The sequence below is a fragment of the Phallusia mammillata genome, chromosome 5 (genome assembly GCF_965637545.1).
Source record: "Phallusia mammillata chromosome 5, kaPhaMamm4.hap1.1, whole genome shotgun sequence".
NCBI classification, from domain to species: Eukaryota; Metazoa; Chordata; class Ascidiacea; order Phlebobranchia; family Ascidiidae; genus Phallusia; species Phallusia mammillata.
This window is the reverse complement of record NC_137256.1, coordinates 6,102,463-6,123,604: the sequence shown is the minus strand read 5'-3', so window position 1 is coordinate 6,123,604 and position 21,142 is coordinate 6,102,463. Positions and strand designations below refer to the sequence as shown.

Below are 21,142 nucleotides of genomic sequence, written 5' to 3'. Positions count from 1 at the left end.
ACGGGAATTTTGGGAAACCGCTGGAGAAATTTGAAACACCTTAAAAAACACTGTACCTTTGCATATGATAAAACGAGTACCCGTGTGAATAAAACGAGTACCTGTATGTATAAAGCAGGTTATAAAAAAACGAGTACCCGTATGAATAAAACGAGTACTTTTGTGTGTGTGAAGTTAAAGTTTCCTCATTGATACCAAAAACATGCCAAGCTTTGTGTGGAATGTCTCCATATTTTATGGCGCAGTACGCAAGTCAACAGTTTGCTTAGCACATAAGTGGCGAATGATCGGCCGTCAGCTGTTGTTACTGTCCATCATTCGGCCTTACGCTGACCGTCGCCAATCCTTCTAAACCTACAACTGCATTCCAGCTTTGATCCGAGCGATTTGATTGGCTGCTCGAATAGCCAGCTCCTAATATGGCTTCGAGCCTGACCAATCGACGTAAAATCGTTGTTGCTGTGTCACTTTTGTTACCGGGATGCGATACAGTGGTGTTTTGGCAAGTGTCTGTTAATTGACCTGACGCACTTTCAGTAATGTTGATGGTGTTGCTGTGACCAAAAATGCAAGGGCGCTACACAATGAACCCCATCCCCTCAAATGTTGACAAGAAATCAGTTAATTGGTCATAGTACGATAGGCCCATTCCATTCCCAAGGCGTGTTCGTCGTGGAACGGCTCGTGTCGGGAGTTCGAATCCCATCTCAGACTTGTCATTTGTGGGAATGCTTGGTTACCGCTTAAGGCCTGGCGTACTATGATTTAGATATGACTGATCCCAGTTATTAATTTATGTTCATCATTTCAAGAAATCAGTTGGTTATACCATCCATGTAAAAATACTAAGTTGGTGCTTGCATTTCTGTGGTTCTTAATTTTTTTTCTGGTTTCTTAAAAAGGTCAACAGATCATTCAAACGCAATGCTTTAGGAGCTAATGTGTTATTTATCGCTTTACGTTGTCTTACTGCAAACAAGCCCTTTTGCAATGCTTGCGTGCATTAGACATTGAGTAGCGTAGCGTACAAAATTACAGTCAACCTTGCTTATGTATGTCTAAACCAGGGGTCGGCAACTCCTGGCAAGCGTGCCAAGGTTGGCACGCGGGGTGGTTTTTCATGGCACGACAACCCATTTGCGTGTAATATTAAAAGTAGAAATTTAACCTGTTACACTGCTTGTTTATAGTTTTTATCATGCAATTGTCTTACAATTCAGGCTTACATGCACAAAACACTCTGCATTCTCTTTACTATTAATATTTGTTGGCACGAAGCGGTATTATTTGGAAAAACGTTGGCACGCGAGGTCATTAACCCATTAAAATAACAAGTAAATTGGCACGCGTCGCCTAAAAGGATGCCGACCCCTGGTCTAAACCATCGTGTTTCAAACGTTGTTTGACTTATTTTTAACGCATATTTTTTATCACAGATGTGGAGCTTTGCATGTGGGCGATCAGATCTTGTCTATAGACAACGTGTCGATGGGAAACGGTTCCGTGAGCGTTCGAGAAGCCTCAGATATGCTGCAAACGGCATCAGACCAAGTGAAATTAGAGATTCTACCTGTCTCCCACCTCGCCATAGCAAGCCCCAAACAGTTTGGACGTAAGTTTGAATTGCTAATATGCCATTGTCTATACAACTATACATTTCACCTGAGAAATACTCTGACCCAAATAAGTGTGCAAAGCAAAACCCATGTCAATGATAATTAATGGGTCAAGCAGTTGCCGAAACGTTGTGTTATAAAGCATGTCGCTTTTTACGACAATTGGGCCTGCAAGTACACATGTATACTCTTATCAGAAATACAGCCTGATCCGCGTCTATTTGTTCCGAACGTTTTAAAATAGTCATTAAGTTTTATTTTAATTTGCTTTTTCAAAATAAGAGCACATAACAGTACTTTATGGATGGGCATTTTCATCGTTTGAAAGCACATATTTTCCCAAAACATTAGAGTCAGTTGACTAAGTTGTTGGCTTCGTGTTTTGGTTTTATTTACACAAAAAACTGTTAGACTGCATGATGCTACCGAACATATCTCAGTTGTAAGTCTCGTATTTCATATTCAATACCTAACTGAGACTTTTAGTGGACTTATTCAATTGAATCAGTCTGCCTTTTTTATTATGCAATGTACCAAAACATAAAAAAATACTTCGCCACTATGATGGAATCATTAGTTGTCATTTAACTATAATCTCGTATTTCATATTCTAACGCAGAAAATCGCTTCGCCCCATTTATAACAAGCGCCCAGTCGATGTCGGCTCTCAACTCTCAGAGGGTGGGTCGGCAGCATCTACAAGGCAGCGGTGTATCGACGTTCGGACGAGGTAGCAATCGATTCAACAGGAAAAGGCCGCCCAGGAACAAGTACAGCGCTAGTGCAAGTAAGTCTTTGCCGTTACACATTACTCCTTCAAATTTTGAGCTGTTTTTGCGCAAAAATAATTATGTTGCAATTGCTATGAGCCAAATATCCCGAAGCATAGCTTTTTTGAGGGATAGCATACTATTTGTGTGTTCCTTGATTATCCCGGGTTAAATTATTTCGACCCAATTGACCCCTAAATGCTAATGCGGTGCACAAGATGTGTTTCTACAGTAATGCATTTGCTAAATATCTACAACGTTCAAGGTGTTTTTTGCCAGTACAGATAATAGTTACCTATTCACTTAGAATGACTTCAAAAAAAATTAACCAATTGATTGTCCTTTTCGGAGGTATATATTTTACACTTAGGTATTGTATATTTAAATATTGCTATTTAGGGCAGCGGTCGGCAACCTTTTTTCTACCGCGGACCGATTTTAAAACTGAAATTTGATCGCGGACCGGCCTTTAAAAAACTACAAATATTTAACAATGAAAACTCACAAAACAGTTTATTCGCCCAGAGATACATGAGCAAAACGTTTTAAAGCATGTAATCTGAAAAATTATGCGGCCCGGTAACTAACTCGTCGCGGACCGGTACCGGCGGTTGCCGACCACTGATTTAGGGCATCAATTATTCTTGTAAAATTTTCTTATTTGTTTTTGCTCTGCAAAAATTGTGTATTATTAGTTGCCCAAAGTACGCTTTCTCGTAAATTTAGGCTTGACCTACAAAAAAATCACTTGCACTGAAATGTGTCTAAATATTTATTTTTGTAAACGTGAATCGTACTATAAGCATGAGTATTACACACTACATGCCAAAATAAATAATGCCATTTTTTCCCTAACCACTGTCGGTCTCATTTCACACGCACAAAAAACTTCACAATGTCCAATCAATTCTTAATCATTTAAAACGGTCAAACGTCAATTACTGACTGCGTCGAAAAATACGGAATGGGCGCCAGCAGAACATTTTGCAAGTGGGGCAAATTTTGCCAAATACACACTTACGGGTAGATTACCAAATCAAGCAGTACATAATTGGCTCAAAATAAATGCAGTAGAACTTCGTCCACGATGTAAAATCTTTACACAATCACATACCTAATCACGTGTATCATTTTATCTGATCAAAAAGCGGTGCCCCCTCTTGCCCTCTATATGTCGGCGCCCATAAGCATGGGGCAGTGTCATTGAGGTTCATTGGGCAGTGGTTGAGACCCGCAAATCTTTGTTTGACTTCGCCACCCTTCCACCTGTCGAACAACTCGAGACGTGACAGCCCATCCCTCAAATAGTGCGTTGAGCCGCAACTAAACCTTTCAGCCATTTTATTGTGGTTTAAAACTCTACGAATGAATGTACAGTAAATGGTGATCCAGAGTTGTAAGTCAAGCCGCAATTTTCTGGACCGGGTTCGAGCTTTAGGGCGTGACTTAACATCCAGTGTCCCTAATTATTATAAATATAAATTACCTAGCTAAGTAGCTATATACCTATAGGTGCTGGACTTAACCTGATGCCCGACAGGCCTTAAATATCGTGTTTAATCCCCCGTCTATTTTTTTCCATTGTGTATATTTTTAAACATTTCCAACGGAAAATAAACAAACTTTTTGTCAGATTTCGTTTTGATCAATAGCATGAATAGATTGGTTACGTTTCAAATGTGACCAATATGCACAGTGTATGTGAAGAAATTGGAGACATAACCTTTACTATGTTTTTTCTGTTTCTTATCTTTCCATTGGGGCAACTATCCTTTCCGTGGATAATTCCATCTTTCCAACAGCGCTCTTTCCAACATGTAAACGTTTCCTCTGTTAAACGTTTCAAAATGGGCCCAAACAATGTATATCTAAACGTATATCGGTGTTATTAATAACGTCCCATCCTCTCTGTCTGTTACTCCATCGGGTGCTCTTTGCACCGCCCTGTGTAAAGTTTCCTCTTTCGAGATCCTGTCCATCGAAATCACGTGACTAAAGCTCTTAATTTTCGTCCTTCCACGCAGCACCGGCAGTTCTATAAAGATCACGTGATGTCGATCGTAATCAGACGTCAGATTTGATTGGTCTGTCCACGTGACGTTGATATTGCGCTTTGCGACTCCATCGCCTAAACGAGTGGAGAGTTTCTCTAAGCCGTACATTGTCAATACGTCGGTGTCGGTTGGTTTAACCACCCCTGGACAATCCCATGCAGTCAGATAGTGTATCACTGCGAAATTGAGCACACTGACCAACATCACTTTGGCATTTTCAGTCCGCAGCCTTCCGCAGCAGACTGTTGTCCACTGGTCGGTATCTGTCCAAGATATAGTGTTCTCCACTAAAGCTCTTTCGGCCAACTGCAAAGTCTGGTTAAGAGTTAGGTCTGTACAATTGCATAAGTCCGCTATGATTGTATCCACTGAAGTGCAGTTGGAGATAGCTTTACTACACGTACAGTTTTGAATACCGCTAAAGGCACTACTGTCCCGTAACACTAACAATGCTGCATTTGCAGCCACTGTTAATTGCAGGATGGTCCAAACTTTGCATTTCATGACCATACAATTTTTCATCACCAAATGTGTATTTTACAGTTTTTTGACATCTGAAAAAAACACTTTTAAAATCAAAACATTATGCCGCTGATAATTTGATGAGAACGACAACAAAACAACTGCCCACACCACTGCTTCTTAAAGTCTTTCCTCTATTAACCTCAACGTACTCCTTGCAAATGCGTAACTGTCAAAAATAGGAGCGAGTGCACTTTAACTTACACGCGGTCAACACAAGAACCAGGAGTTCCGTTTGGCCCCTATTCAAAACCCACTTCAATGCTGTGAAACATCTTCTCGCTGTGGCAGCCTGTCGTCGACCGTCGTCTCCTATTTACTTTTTAAGGTGTGACTCTTTGCCTCGGTAACGCTGAGGGCACAGCAGTCGGAAAGCCCTCGACCGACTCGGCAACTGTATTGGTGCATTGTCTTCGCTCGTAGCCATGGCTGCTAATCATCAAATAAGGAAACATTGCTCTTCAGCAGTTGTTCCCTACCTTTTTTGAAGCAACTCAAATACATCCCAAAAATTTGTTTTGTGGTTTCTCACGACAAATGGACATGTGTTCTTACTAATTTGGTTGTATTTTTGTCTGTTGATCAGAAAAGCTTTTCGAAAGTTACTACCCCAGTTTGGAAAATTAAACAAATATTATTCGTTTTTTCGACCAAAAAATTCCATTTGGCCCGAACTTCAGGCTGGTTCAAAGCATTATCAGCCTGACAACGCTTAGCAGTGAGCTAACACATAAACTTAACACGTCACAAACAGCACTAAGGCCCAACAGAATTTTCAGGCGACCCATAGGGATGGAAAACACTGCTCTACAGGGGAATTAGGCCTACGCTTCGGTCCTTATGTTGTGAAGTTAAAGATCGCAAAACCCATTGAAATTTACCCTAGACAAAGAAATGCTAGCGCAGGGTGGTTTTCACCGGGGATTTTGATACCTACCACAATTAACAGACGCCTTGGAAATGGTTACTTACTAGAATTGCGGATTTGTTGAAAATCTGTTTTCAATTTGTGCAAATCTTTTTCCCTATATTGCGCAAAATTTCTGAAAGTCTGTTTCCCTTTTTACATACAAAGGCTAGCTACATTTCACTAACACTGACGCCAGTACTTCTGTCGTTCTATCGCTACCTGTATTCAATCTGTTCGCTATTTCTTTTGAATTTAATTTCGAAGGACTATGGCGGACTATGAGGCAAGATCGGCCCACACCCTTACTGCGTGACTGCCTTCGAAAACTATGTTGCCACTAATTTTATTGACACGGGTCAAAACATCATTATGTACTTTATGTACCCGCTTTTTTGTGTCGTACCTACAAATCAAGAGAGGACTTAACAGAACGCAAACAGCGGTTTAACCTTTTTCCGTTTGACCAAGTATTGCTCATCCAGCAGTTTTATTGTAAACAATCGACGTTTCGACGTCCTATTTGTCCTGCAAGTTATGTCATTATCCTGATGAAGGCGTCTTGTATAGGACGTCGAAACGTCGATTGTTTACAATAAAACTGCTGGATGAGCAATACTTGGTCATACATTATGCCTGGCAGCAATACCTTTTTCCGTTTGTTCTGTTTTATTCAGCTAGAGTTCGAGATGCCTTTTCCTGTTGACATTTGCGTTTGTCAAAATGTCGCCAAACGAGATCTGTTAAGTTGCATCAAAACAATAACATAACAGCGACAGTTGCTATTGTACTTAAATCTGTACTTGCATTACACCAGGTCAAAAAAATATAGTAATACAGTTATTGCATATTCTGATTTCACGTCAAGTCATCCACGATTTTCTGGAGTCTCTGCTAGCCGACAATGTCAACCGTTATCTTTTTCGTCGATTGATCCTCATTGAAAGGACAGAAAAAGCATCTTCAAGTCATTGTGTCGTGGCTTTTAAGTAACCGCGTATCATCCATTGTCGAAACCAAATCCAACAATTCAGGCACATTATCTTTTAGTTGCTATTGATTTTCACGTTTCGTATTTTATTGCAAGCAACATTTGCTAGATAGTTTCCAACGCGTACACTTTAACATACATCACGGTACGTCAGGCTTATTATACGAAGTTACACTGTATCAAACTGGCTTTCCAAGCATGAACGCTTCCGGGGGTGATTTAATTAATAGTTACTTATTGATATAATTTCAGCACTAATTGACGAAAACCGTATTGCAACATTTTATGGCAACATAAGGAAAAATAGGCATCATTCAACTGGTGGACACTTATTGATAATTTCAACACTAATTGACGGAAACTGTATTGCAACATTTTATGGCAACATAAGGAAAAATAGGCATCATTCAACTGATGGACACTTATTGATAATTTCAACACTAATTGACGGAAACTGTATTGCAACATTTTATGGCAATGAAGCGAAAAAAAATAAACTATTGCTTTTCTGGGTAAATTGGCGTCCACATTAAAGTCCCATCAGACTTGGATTTTATAACGTCTGGACTTCTTGCCACTGCATCAGCCAAAGTTTGTGTATGGTCCTCATTGTAGACTTGACTAATTACACTCCAAGATTCCATTTTTTCGTTTCCACCCAAAGCGTTCAAAGCAAGGAACGCGATATGATGGTCCAGATATTCTTGCGTTGTATTTGTCCCTTCTACAGCCAAACTAAATGTTTTGATTGGGTACTGCGAATCGGTTGATGCAGTCAAGTTTAGCAATTGCAAGCCGAATATAGTTAACCAAACGTCTTGGGTGTTTGCTGTTGCAAAGCGGTGACAATCGTTAAGGGACAACTTGGGAGAAAAGGAGTAGTCCAGCAGGTTAACGAGCATTTGCATCGACGCAGTGGATTCTAAGGAATTGCAACAAACTTCTAGTTCTTCGCCGTACAACCAGGTAACATTTTCTGCCGAGCTTGCCACCTGAGCTATGTGACTGGCACTCAGGGTTGTACAACTGCAAGCAAACACCGTGCACCCAGTATACCTTTTACAGTCCACACAATGCTTGACGCCAAGTTCAGCTTGGCTCTCTGCGAAAATAAGTTTGTCAGCTATGGCATTGGTTGTGTCGCTATAAGTGAGCAGCAAGTGGAAAATGGCAAAACATCGCCATGAAACGTTCATATTGCAATGGCGTCGAAAGATTATTTACTACATAGTTGTGATACCTTAAAAATAATAATAATTTGAAGATCTTGTTGTTTATACAGCAATCGTCTCCCTGTCACAAACTATCGCTTCATGCTAGATAAGGCAACATAGCATTCAATTTAAATATTATCTTTACTGTCTGTCGCTGGTTGATCTATTACCCAAACTGCATCTACGATGTGTTTTGAACATCTGAATTTACATCCAAGTCTGACCGATTTCTGGAAAATTTCTTTTCTACGACAGCTAATGTAAAACAGACAACTACCAACACTTTTACTTTGGAACAATTACATAACAACGCAATATGGGGGGTGCCTGTTTAGAAATCCCCCAACTATAACCTTTTTCCGAAATCTGTCCGTATCTCAAAGTTCAGTTTTCAAGTAATATCTTTAAATGACTCTATACTGTTACAAGGATTGTACTTCCATCTAACAAACTTACTCTGTCTGGGATTCTCCAACTAATTAGAAGGTGTGGTACAGTTTCTCCAGTTCAGTTCAGTGCGGTAGAAACAGATCTACCTGTTTTTCAGTTGACATGCACAACACGAGTTAACCGACTGGAACCAGACTACGTGTCTTGTTTCTTTGTAGCCGTTATCTTTTTCAGCTGTTGGTGATTTCAGCTGATGTTACTGCTTCATCTTTTCACCTTTACCCTTGTTCTATTTTACAACAGACATGTGGTAATGCGTGAAACCTGTTGATAAGCTTTCGAATTCGCCGTTTGTTGTTTTTGCAGTCGCTTGTGACGTAACAAAATGTGACATATTGGTTCATGCAGATTTCTGTAAAAGCACAGATTTTTGTTACATATTTGTTTATTTTAGCGGTCCCGACCCTTTTTAGGGGTAGACCTACTGACTTAAGAACTCACAGTAGAAAAGTTAAATAATAAATACCGATAGATTGCGTAACGAGCGCAGTAATTTAAATTAACAGTGAGGCTGGGAAAGGGTTAGGAACTAAATTTGACATAAATAACAGAAGAGTTTTTAGGTTAATTTAATTGTTATTATTATTATGACACCTCAAACCAACCCTATTAGCCCCAACCGTGAGCACTTTTTACACAAAATATTTGCGTACGCCACCTACCGGAAAAGAACAAATCTGGGCTACTGTGAGAGTTCCTTCCAGGTCGTGCCCATAACATATCTAAACTCATCTACTCGACAAATAAAACTCAGAAAGCGGATTAGAAAACCTTTGTTCGTTTTTCAAGCAATCAGTTACTCGACGTCAAAAGCAAAAAATGTGAACAAATGTAAAAAAATAGGTGACAGTAATACAGTAAAACGACTTGAAAACGAAAACGATGCATAACACTGAGGGTAAAAACTTTAGAGGTACGAAAACAATCACTCTATACTCCATATATTGGCGTCCACATAAACGTGCCATCGACTTTAGATCTTATGATGTCTGGGCTTCTTGCCAATGCATCAGTCAACGTCTGCGTTTGATTCTCGTGTTGGAGTTCCTCTACAATGCTCCAAGATTTCATATTCACTTCACCATGCAATGTGTTCATCTGTATAAAGGCCACATGGTAATCCCTGTACTCTTGCGACTGATCGGAAAAATCCTCAGCGTCGTCTCGCAAGTCAAAGATTTTGCTTGTGTAAGTTGAAGTACGGTCCGCAGTCGCAAAGAGCTCCTGTAGCCCATAAACAGTCAGCCAACGTGTCTCATCGGGCGCTACAAGCTCATGACATTTCTTCAGCGACAACTGCTGTGAATAAGAATAGTCCAGCAGGTCAGCAAGCAACGTCGTGGCCGCTGTACTGGATAAAGAATTACAACAAATTTCAACGTCTTCGGTATTCCACCAAGTAACATTTTCAGCAGCACTAGCGTTTGAAGCGACCTCGTCTGCTCCCAGTGAGTTGCATTCACAACCGAACTCACTACATTCGATAGAAAACAGACAGTTCGTACAGTTGGTGATGCTTACCACGCCTTCTGCAGACTCGGTAAACAGGATTTTCGAGGCCATGGCGTCATACCCCCATAATAGGATACTAAACGCCAGAAAAACAACCAGAACGCCAACCACACCAGCCATTGCTTTAAAGCCTGTTTTGTTTTGAAAAAAAGTGTACAATAAAGGTTCTATCCTGTAATAAATGCAGGTTTAAAAATGATTTTCACATCTTTTCTGGACTTGACATCGCCAAACATAGAAATACAGTCGCTAATATTGCTGGTAATCTAATTTTGGCACATTTACTGACCCAAACAGGCGTGTCAGCTCAATTACAGCTGCTCACAAGTCTGCGCCATATAACACTATACCTTTGTAGATGTAACAGCTACGCATTCAACCTTCAACCACCAACTATGTTCTACACTTTTCTGCCTTCTATAACGTTTTAGCTATTACGCAGATATTTTCAGCTTGGTGATTGTTCTGCTGTCATTGTGTTCTGTCACCAAGCAAATCAACACAACCTAGTCGATGCAAGTTACCAGTGCATTATATTTCCAATATATTTACTGCTGTGTGTCCCAAACCCAAAAAGGTTCTTTCTGTACTGCAGCTGAATCTCGAAGCTTTACAAATCAAGTGACATTATATGCCCGGTTTTCGATGTTTGCCTTGTTATGATTGCGGATTACATACGACTCGGGGTTTAAGGGATCTGCACTTGAGTCGGGTAAGGCTCATGCTCGGGCCTGGCACAAAGCCTTGTTTTGACAGTTTAGAATACGGCCTGGGTGATAGATCAAACTCGTCAATCTCTGTGCTCTTGTCGTCTTATCAGCTGTTCAGCCGTGCGAACTACAACTCCATGCCTAAATCGAATCGAAAACACTCTATTTTTGTCCTGAGTTACACTAGCTGAAAGATGTCATTTTGGCCTATGTTGTCCCTAGATATCACAAACTGATTGGAACCGTGTTGGCATTATGAGAATCCTATTGGGCGTTCTCAGAGACACGGGATGTTCATTGTTGCTGGACAATCAGTTCGCGCTTTAGGACAATACAACACGAAATTTGAAACCTGTTTTCACACCTTGGCATCCTTTCTCAGTGTCTGATGTGGCGGCAATTTTCTGAATGTTAGTTTAAATCGAAAACATGTCCAAGAAAAAATGAAAAAAATGAATTTAAACTTATGCATTGCCTTGTTAATGCCTCAAATTCTTTATAATCACTTCGGAACGTGGATGTTTTGTTTGTCATCGCCTGTGGTAACCAGTGTTTATCAAAAAGCGTACTGAACGATATTTTTTTCTATCCATTAAAAAAAAAAAAAAAAAAACATTCAAACTACGCCATTTTAGGTTTGATTTTTAACTAAAAAATGGTTTTGTGTTCAAGGGTGAACAAAAACTATAAACATTTGCCATCTATACAGCAACACTACTTCACCACAATATAAGAATTTTAAGTATTTTTGGTATTGTGAAGGCTTTAGAATATGCAATAGTCATCATTTCATAACAGTCAGCTTTTTGCTTCACTAAGCTTGTATCGTTCATTTGCTTGTAATGATTTTTTCCCAGTTCACCTTGGGCCTGGCTTCCCACAAGACAGAGGAACGGTTTTGGGCCAATACGGAACAATACGAAGTAGCGCATTCCGTAAGCAAAACACGTTGCCATGCTTTTAGCTGCTTGTTGCCGCTTCATATAGCAATCAGCTGCACTGCCTGTAGATAAATTGTAGTGCTTCGCGTAGTTAGTTGTGCAATTAGAAAATGCACTGATCTGATCAACAGTATTAACGCAAAAATTAAATTGTTGCACAGCGATTAGTGCCAAATTGATTTTTCATTTATGTGCAGATGCATTTGCAGTGGAATTGTAGTTAATTATTTACTGTTAAAAACATAAAAACAAATGTCTTTCTAGTGAATTAATTTTTGGGTGGAAGTTTTCTAGCTTTGGTTTCTTTTAAAAAAAAGTAGTTTTAGAGTTTGGTTTGCAGAAATGCTTTCTTGTTCGAAATGCAACAACAAATATAAGTAAATGAATTATACTCCAATTTTTTTTGTTAGAATGTTTTTGTAGCTATAGGTAAAATGCATATAACGATGATACGCGATGTGATCATTTCTATCATTACCAATTTAAAATTATGCGCTTATCTCAACACCACAAAAAGCGTGCACATCTAATAATCAAGTGCTATTAATCGTGCACATATCATACACTACACTACACTACCTGATCGAAAAATTTAATTCCTTTGCATGACTTTGCATATGATTCCTTGCCCAACAAATCACTACCTAAAATTTTTCAGTGTCCCTTGCCTCGACCGACTACCTTAGCGGGAACCAAGTCGTCCACACGGAGGTGGTAGAGATCCATCTGATGACGTCAGAGGACGGTTGCGACCCGATGACGTCACCGCCTACGTCAGCGGGCTTCGGGATTCAGTTGCAAGGCAGCGTTTTCGCGACAGAGATGCTGGGATCTCCGCCAGTGATCGGATTCATTGAACCTGATAGTGTGGCTGACAGGTATTACTGTGAATCAGAGTTGTGTAGGTCGGGCGGTACTTTTCGGGTTAAGGTTTAAAAAACTCAAGTTCGGGAAAAACGAACTTGATTTAGGCCTGATTATACGCAGAGCCACATTGGTGTCCAAATTTTACCTTGGTGAATCGAACTTAATTTTCAAAGTAATCCGGTTTGGACTATGTTCGGACCCCGTTTTAGGGCCCGCTTACTACCCCGCTTTGAGCTGATTTAGCAAAGTAACTAAGCGTTAAAACTATGATTTTGTCTTGGGAAGGGAGAAATTTCCACTTTTTATGTTTTGTTAAAAGATTTCCTTATTGAAATATATAAGACGAATTTGCACATACGAGTAATTACTTTACTTACTTCAGTAACACATACTTTAATAGATTGTACGTCGTTTCAAAAACGTAAAAATAAAGCTTTGCAGTTCCTCGCTGATCGTTCGGCATTCGTATAGTAAACCTGATAGTATGTAATTAATTCGTGGGAATGCGCTAATATGTGAACTTTTTCGTCATTTATAAATGCCTGTTGAAAAAAATCTTCTTGTAACTGCATGGATGATTGACATTTTTAAGCCGTACACTTGTAAAAAAGTTAAACCGACATGAACAGCATTAAACCTTGCAAAAATTTGGAGAACAACTTGAACTTAAGACCTCAAACCGCAAACATCTAAAGCTACTATAATCAAAATGCCATTTTTCGTGTCAGGTGTGGTGTTATTCAAGCTGGTGACCGAATTGTGTCCATCAACGGATTTGCCTGCGAAGATTGCGCAATCGATGACGTCAACCAAATGTTGAACGAGGCTTATTGCGCTGGTCAGGTATAATTGTTGAGTAGTTTGTCGAATTAGTTTTTTGCTAGTCATCGCTATTTTAATTCTGTTGCAATTTTCTTAAAATTTTGAAATCACGGTTTTCAATAGGGTATATGCAGGTATTAAGGGTCACCGATAAACCTGTTTTAAAAACTTTTGAAAAAAGTTTAAAAACTTTTGTACAGAACGAACAGCACGTTTAATTTTAAAAATCGGATGAAACCAAAAACATTTTTTCTAAGACTTTTAAAAATTCAAGAAGTGGGCCCTTTAAGAACCTTAATTTCAGCAGACAAAGTTTAAGCCAGTACATGTGTATGTTTTGACGTTTTGATAAAGCGACATTACCATAAACTGGAAACAAGGAGCGAAATGAGTCTAATTTACCTACACCGCACGTCAATATAAGTATCAACCTACAAAAGCGCAAGAAAAAGTTAACCCCAACACGAACAAATGTACCATTAAAGTTAAAAACAAAATAAAATGTCTAGGGCGAGCTGAGAAGGCTGTATTTGATTAAACAGAACAAGGTTTATGTGTTTGACCTGAAAACTTATCCCAAGGTTGTCATGGAGATAGAATTTGACGTGGCGGAATCTGTGGTTCCCAGCAGTGGAACTTTTCACGCAAAGTTGGGAAAACGTCGTGGAGTTGATGTTGGGATTGTTGTTAGTGGTGAGTTGCTCGAATTTTTACAAACGTCAAAAACACTCCGCAATGTTAGAATTACCTTGCACATAATTTTACACTATTTGAATCTGAAACCTAATTAACAAACGTTTCAACAACGATCAGATAAATAATATTTGTCCTTTTTTTTAAAAATGATATAACTGTGATACACAGAAGGATGACACCATGAAACTAAAATAATGTAATTACCATTTGCAAAATGCCAATCTACCCCTCTTGGGGGTTATTACACACAGGTTTATAATCACTGATTTAACCTGAAATCAATATGAATTGGATTCATTCTTCCCAAACAGATTACATGGTATATGCTAAAGCTAAACCATACAAGATCGTTTAAAATTGGGTATTTTATCAACTTCACAGGTTATATTCCCAAAGCAGAAATGTCTACAAACCACATGCACAACTTAAATTAAATTCCCCCCTCATTTTTTTAAAATCCTCACTTCTCCGCTGGTAGGTTACCACTGTCCTATGCACTTACTTGTATCGTTAGACATAGAGTTACACAGATATAAAATTACAAAAATATTGTATCTTTTGCAGCTGTTCATAATGAGGATGCGCTCATGATATCAGAAGTGAAGAGAGGTTCGGTCGCTCATCGGACTGGTACGTTGGAAGCTGGCGATCGGTTGCTGAGCATCGATGGTGTGAGATTGGACGATTGCAGTGCAGAGGACGCACATGCGTTACTGGCTAGCGCTGAAGATGTGGTTCGACTCAAGATACAAAAGGATGAGGAAAATTCAGGTACATTTAGGCTTGGTCAAAGTTGTAAGTTTTGTTTTATCTCGTATTTGCTGTATTTTTTTGTGTTTGTTAACTCTCGTTCTTTCGCTCTGTTTCGTAGCTCTATTTCTTTTATCTTTCTCTTTCATTATAAAGTTGTAAGTTGGCTTGCAACTGGGAGCCTGCACTCGGACCGAATATAAAAGTAAAGATCCGAAATTCGATTTAAAAAAACAACATAGCACCTACATTGGGCCCAAACGCTAGATTTACAAGTCTGGTCCGACTTTATCACTGTATAGTTCGTTAGCACTTCGTCTTCGTTTTTCACTGTTTTTTTTTCACTGTCTTACTTTCTAACGTTAGTTTTTACTTTTAGATCGGAAAAACCTATATTTTTTTCAAAATTACACCTAAAATATAACTTGTGCACGGTAACATTTTGATCCCAGAAGTTGATCTGATGCTTAAGCCAAGTTCCTAAAAACGTGTTTTTTGCTGCTTTTCGTTTGTTAACTTCTGCTTCATGTTTGTCAACCTTGGCCTATTTGTATCAACAGAAGATGCAGAAACCGCTGGTGCAATCACATACACAGTTGAGTTGAAGAGATACGGAGGACCATTGGGAATCACAATCTCGGGAACAGATGAAAAGTTTGATCCCATTGTGATTTCGGGTTTAACTCCAGGTGGTCTTGCCTCAAGGTACGTTGTAGCAAATAGCCTACCACAAACGTACATTTTCCAGCTTTTTTTCAATTTTCGAAATAGTACTACAGTATAGAGGCGGTAAAATGCCAAACCAAGGGCCATTTCGGCACCATTTGGCGACTGCACTGATGTAGGTGAAACATGTACAAGCCTAAATACAATAAAACGTGAACTATATTACTATGTGTGGTAGTCAAGAAAAAAAATCATGTTTGTTGGTGCCCTACTTAAAACACAAGTGTTCCTTACATGCCTAAAATTAAAGTGTGTTGCGTACAAATCAGTATTTGTACAATGAAAAATCAAACTCTGTTAATGCTGTTTTAAAATCGCATTTCTGGGTAAATAGATAGATAAAGTTTCTTAGAAATTTGAAAGTAAAAAATAAGAAAGTGTTGCAAAGGCTGACCGCTTCGGTCTAACCATAAACCCACAAAAACGAGGTTAACTTGCACTTTGTTGGAGTTCTAGAAGTTTTTAATGTCTAGTTTTGGGGGTTGGTCGGGCAATGTTTTTCAATACACAAACTAGGCAGTAAAAATGACCATCTCCATATTTCAAACAGGACTGGTGCTATACATGTTGGGGACAAGATCCTTTCCATCAATGCTGTACCTCTTCGAGCGAAAACCCTGAACGAGGCGATCAGTCTCCTACAAAATGCCGGCGAAGTGGTGAACCTAAAAATACGACGCCGGCTTGCTGACATTCCCGCGTCCAATGAGCAACAAACTCAGGATCAACACCGCCCTCTAGAGGCCACGAAGCCGCCATTTGCGACGAGTACAATACAGAGAAATGAAATAAGGGTAAGAATTCTATAATACAGTGTTGTTCTGATTGGTTATGTTACGTTGTTACGAAAGCCTGCGTACCAGTTTGCGACAAAGATATTAGGATATTGATTTATATCGTAAGTTTCAAAAAGTGTTGCGGCCAACTTTACTTTTTCTCGTTCTAGTCAAAGCGTGTAGAAAGATGTAATGTTCCTGGATGTTGTGAAGCTTGTCTGTGTGGATTGGAGCTTGTGTCCCACGCACATCCGCATTTGTCGTCAAGCTCTAAAACAACGGGTTCTCAAACTGTGGAGCGCGATTCCTCCATATAAATCGCAAAGGAAATGTCGTAAAAATAGTTTCAGTTTGAAAACCACTGCTCGAAAACATAAGATCACTCTGCTAAAACGGATATTTCACGGCACTCTTAAGCTCTCAGCAGTTTTGGTTGGAAAATCATGTTCTTCACCCACATCCTGTTACGTCCATGTAACTTAAATACTACATAATGTTTTGGCAGAACGACCCTATATCTGAGTTGAGTGATCCTGAGGACGACATCCTCCCTCCTCCCATGGGTCCTCTCCCGGAGCACTCCCCCTCCGACAAGGAGCAACGCAACGGTTCTCTTCCCAAGGAAAGAGGAGTTCGACCTGGTCCGGCTGGCGCTCCAAGTATTGATAGTGCTGTGGAGTCGTGGGTGGATTCCAGTGCTGATATGCAACATACAAGAAGCAGTACAGGTTGGTCGCGTTGCCTTAAGTAGGTTAGTTTTGGGCTTAAGTTTGAAAAAAACGGGCTTGATTCGGGCCTGACTTCATTTTGTGCGACAGTTTTACCCACTTTCGAGCTCTTTTAGGCTTTTTTGTTTTTGAATCGGGTTTGGCCAAAGTTTCGTGTCTATTCCTGGATTTGTACTCACCTTGACCTTATGTTTAACGTATCAATGCATCAAGCTTCGACGATTTTTTAGTCGCGTAGTAACAATCCTGAGTTGTAAATTGGCCTGTTTTGGTTCAACGTGTCAATTAAACTTTCGAGTCTATTTCGCACTTTTAGACGATTTGCAAAACAAAATGCAACAGAATACAAGCTGAAACTAGCCTATTTGAATTTGAACTGCTTTTGGAAGTTTTTTTGGGGAGAAAGAAAACATTAATATTAACCCATTATAAGGTTTAACAAAGTTACATATCTGAATAAGACTTTAAGTCGGTTTTGCATATTTGTCGGAAAAGGCGTACTTGGTTCGGTTTATGGTGGTGTTTTTGTGAGGAAATACAACATTAAATTCACAAAATGTATCTATGGGTTACAGGTAGCCATCACCCGCTAGGTGGAGCAGTTTCACCAAGCGTTCAGATGCCATTGTTCGAATCCCCCAAACCGATCCGACAGTTCAGCAACGAGTGGCAAAAGAATCGCTCCAGCACTGCACCACGGATGCAGAAACGAGGCGATCGGAGTTCGTCCAGTTTTAGCAAAATCAGAGAGAAGTACGTTGTGCTTGTAACGCAAAAATACAACTAACTTATTTGACCAAATACTCCCAAGGCAAATTTTTAACGAGCCATTTTTAACTTACTTTGAAACCCACAAAAACAAATGTCTTTAAAAGTCGCATTAAATGGGTTATACCAGGAAATTTACACTAGAATTTGATCCCGATTCAAACTTTCGGGCCTGGAATTGCAGCCCAAACCCGGCCCGAACCCAAAGCCCGTTTAGGCCCGAAATTTTGAGTTACAGGTCTATACATTGAAGCACCAGGACCGTTTTTTTTTTTGAAGAAACCCAAGCCCGAACCCGGCCTAAAAAGCTCTGCCCAACTTACAACTCTGTTGTGAACAGTCTATTTAAATTTTAGACATAGCCTATGTGTATTTGACAGACACGGCTCTTTTTTAAAGCAGGTTTGAAACCGGATCGTCGTCCCGTACTTACTCGGACACTTGGGGCAAAAGAGAGCAGATGCGAGCGCGCAATTATAAATCGCCTGATCGAAGGTAAATGCTTAGAATAATATTGGACCTAATGCCAAGGAAAAAAGAATATGAACATAGGAACTCACATTACATACGTTTGCTAAATACCGATATGTGGCCGAAAAGCACTGGAGAATATTGAAAAAAAATTCGTAAAATGAACTTATAAACTTATTTCTAACCCCAAATTTAGTTGCCAAACCCTATCCTTGCCTGATTTGTGATTTCAAAATTTTGCTCTTTACGCCACCAATCGGTATTTAGCGAAATTTGTGTAAAGTTAGTAGTTCTACCAGAGTTACAAACTACCTTCATTTTTTTGTAGCAAAACGAGTTCGATTGCGGATTGGCAACGAGCTTTGGATGATTTGCAATCTGTCGGTCAGTCCGGATATTTGCAAGACTTGGAGGTAATGAATGGCATTTTGTGTTACTAAACCACAATATAACGGTTATTACAATATATTTAAAACTGTTAAGCTCATTCTCTTCTACATCGCGTAAATTAAATTTTATAAACTCGCTTGGTTTGAAATAGCATCTACACACTATAACTTCTTGCGTTTCATTCTTTTTTTCCTTTGTTTATCGTGCACTGTACTAGTTGCATTCGGTGTTATTTACCCTGATGAAGGCGACCTGTATAGGACGTCGAAACGTTGGAATAAAATTACATTTGCCAGAAGAGCTCTTTAAACTTGACACAAACTTGTTGTTTTTACATTGTTTGATAGTCTCATTTGATATCGAAAACATTTGTTATGACAAAAAAGAAACCGATGTGAGTCGAAAATCTTCCAAAAAAGCTTGAGGGCCGTTGTAAAAATTGACAAAGAAATTAGAAGCTTGTTCAATGTATAGAAGCCGTCTCTTATAAGGTTGTAGTTTTAACTAGGTCGAAATTCGTCACAGAGCAAGCTGACTATCGGTACTTTGGATCGTAACCGACCAGCCGCATCATACGGCCTGCGACGTCAGACACAGGGTGGCGGTATGTACGACAGCGTGGGAACCGGAAGGTCAGAGTACAATTCCCAAGTTCCTTCGTCACCACAGCAACTGCAAAAAGTTCGTCCAACTAAATTTTCCCTCTCTTTTTCAGTAACTCCGTTAACTCCACATTGTTTTCCAGTTAAGCCTGATTAAGGACCACAAAGGGGACGATTTTGGGTTTTCGATGTCGGATGGTCAAACTGATAATGGTGTCTACGTTCACACAGTGAGACAAGGTGGTCCAGCCAGCAGAGCCGGGGTTTTACCTTACGATCGTATATTGCAGGTTCGTCGTGTTCTCAAATAGCTATACGTTGGTACCATTTGGTAATTTGGCAGTTTGGAAGGTTACTCAAATAACCTATGTTCCAAATCCACACACAAAGAAATCAAAATGCAAAGTTTGTTTGACTCCGAGATTGAGATTAATGCGTATAGATTATTCCCCGAATAGTAACACTGGTTTCCAATATGCATTTTTGGACTTGTGTATATGTCCTTTGAACTGAACCAGTGGTTCTCAGCTCGTTTAGGGCCATGCTAGAACGTTTTTTAGACTATATATCACTCAAATGAAAAAAAATGCCATGGCCTCTTTCATTCTTAAGTACAATAATCATACACGAAAAGCATTTTGCTTCCAAATAGATTTCTTTAAAAGCGAACGTCAAGAGGTAACATTAAGTTTTTGACAGCTAAAATTTTGACACATTTTCAATATAACTTATATCATATGCACTATCCTCAAGTTTATTACCCAAATATACTGGACGTCCTGTGGACCACCCAAACAGCCATCCAACAAGTAGGCTAATACATCGATTTTCTCACTAAGGTAAACGGGACATCGACGCACGAAGCAGATTGCCGATCTACCATTGCTCTCGTCGACAACGACCAACACACACTCTCCTTACTGGTGTCGCGACATTCGGCTAACACCTTGCCCCATTTGGCCCGTAGACCTGTACTCTCACCTCCTGTCAGCTCGCGAGCGACCCGTGCGGCAGACAAGTATCCAGTCTTCTGATCATACCACGCTGTTTGTACGCCTAATTCGTCTTTATCAACCAGCTTTGTGGCCGAAATCCAATAAAAATGTTTAAAAAGCTAATATTAAACTGTATTACATCTAATATGTAACTATTTTAGATACTTTTTGGCTCGGTGCACAAAGCTCGCTTGAAAACTCGCTTTCAGTGCACCAACTTGGTGTGTATGTGTAGCGCCCTCCAGTGCCTTCTAAAATGATCGAAAGTCTTCTACGCATGCGCGGCGAGTTACTGCCTTTGACCCTCGTTGCTACCTCAGCTATTATGCCCCCTGTCAAAATTCTGCGTATGTTTGTGGTTTCTTAACTAAGCGTCGCCTTACCTACTAAACACTGGTGCTATTTTTTCTTCCTTTTTGTAACGACGGTACGTGTTGTGAACAAGATCGTGTTTTTTTCGTCGTTGGCCTCTGCGCGAATTTTTACTATAAGTAACCTTCTTTGTTTTATTTCGCCATGTGTTTTTCACTCTTGTAGCGTCCGCAGTATTGTTTTTCATCAATAGAGTACGTAGCAATAAATGACTACCACTTAAAAAGAATAGGCTACCTTGTGTGATTAGCATATAGGCTTTGTGAGGGGCAAAGTCAGTCGTTCATTTAGCTGCGTAGCACCGTAGCAAATAAGCCTAGTAGATCCGGATTTTAGTAAGTCAAAAACAGTTTCCTAGTTTTTTCCCAAAAATTGAGACAAGAAAATACCAAAAGACGATTTTTCTCCGAGTTCCGGGATGTAGCCTACATATCAAGCAATTGTTTTGACAGCGTAAACTGTTTCGCCCAATAAAGTCTCATCAGTGCAGCT

At 39.7% G+C, this 21,142-nt stretch overlaps 4 protein-coding genes across 7 annotated transcripts in view; 1 reads left to right on the top strand and 3 right to left on the bottom strand.

The window, feature by feature from the left end:
- LOC145230339 (glutamate receptor-interacting protein 2-like) overlaps positions 1-20,879 on the top strand; it is a 31,726-nt gene extending 10,847 nt beyond the window's left edge. For 2 of the 4 annotated variants that reach the window (XM_080095738.1, XM_080095736.1), the window contains exons 8-22: positions 1,437-1,612; positions 2,236-2,403; positions 12,346-12,565; positions 13,283-13,397; positions 13,958-14,069; positions 14,637-14,843; positions 15,383-15,527; positions 16,099-16,342; positions 16,830-17,052; positions 17,628-17,805; positions 18,220-18,315; positions 18,620-18,704; positions 19,207-19,362; positions 19,427-19,573; positions 20,123-20,879. In XM_080095738.1, coding sequence (XP_079951864.1) covers positions 1,437-1,612; positions 2,236-2,403; positions 12,346-12,565; positions 13,283-13,397; positions 13,958-14,069; positions 14,637-14,843; positions 15,383-15,527; positions 16,099-16,342; positions 16,830-17,052; positions 17,628-17,805; positions 18,220-18,315; positions 18,620-18,704; positions 19,207-19,362; positions 19,427-19,573; positions 20,123-20,317 — 2,467 coding nt within the window. In that variant the 3' untranslated portion in view covers positions 20,318-20,879. Of the gene's footprint in view, positions 1-1,436; positions 1,613-2,235; positions 2,404-12,345; positions 12,566-13,282; positions 13,398-13,957; positions 14,070-14,636; positions 14,844-15,382; positions 15,528-16,098; positions 16,343-16,829; positions 17,053-17,627; positions 17,806-18,219; positions 18,316-18,619; positions 18,705-19,189; positions 19,363-19,426; positions 19,574-20,122 lie in introns of those variants that run through there. The other 2 variants (XM_080095737.1, XM_080095739.1) reach the window with 2 other exon arrangements.
- LOC145230346 (uncharacterized) lies at positions 3,174-5,005 on the bottom strand. The gene has a single exon (XM_080095756.1). The coding sequence runs from the start codon at positions 4,960-4,962 to the stop codon at positions 4,255-4,257; it is 708 nt and encodes a 235-aa protein (XP_079951882.1). The 5' UTR covers positions 4,963-5,005; the 3' UTR covers positions 3,174-4,254.
- LOC145230349 (uncharacterized) lies at positions 6,930-8,668 on the bottom strand. The gene has a single exon (XM_080095758.1). The coding sequence runs from the start codon at positions 8,054-8,056 to the stop codon at positions 7,358-7,360; it is 699 nt and encodes a 232-aa protein (XP_079951884.1). The 5' UTR covers positions 8,057-8,668; the 3' UTR covers positions 6,930-7,357.
- LOC145230348 (uncharacterized) lies at positions 9,282-10,964 on the bottom strand. Its single transcript, XM_080095757.1, has one exon. The coding sequence runs from the start codon at positions 10,154-10,156 to the stop codon at positions 9,455-9,457; it is 702 nt and encodes a 233-aa protein (XP_079951883.1). The 5' UTR covers positions 10,157-10,964; the 3' UTR covers positions 9,282-9,454.
- Positions 20,880-21,142: the final 263 nt, after the last annotated feature.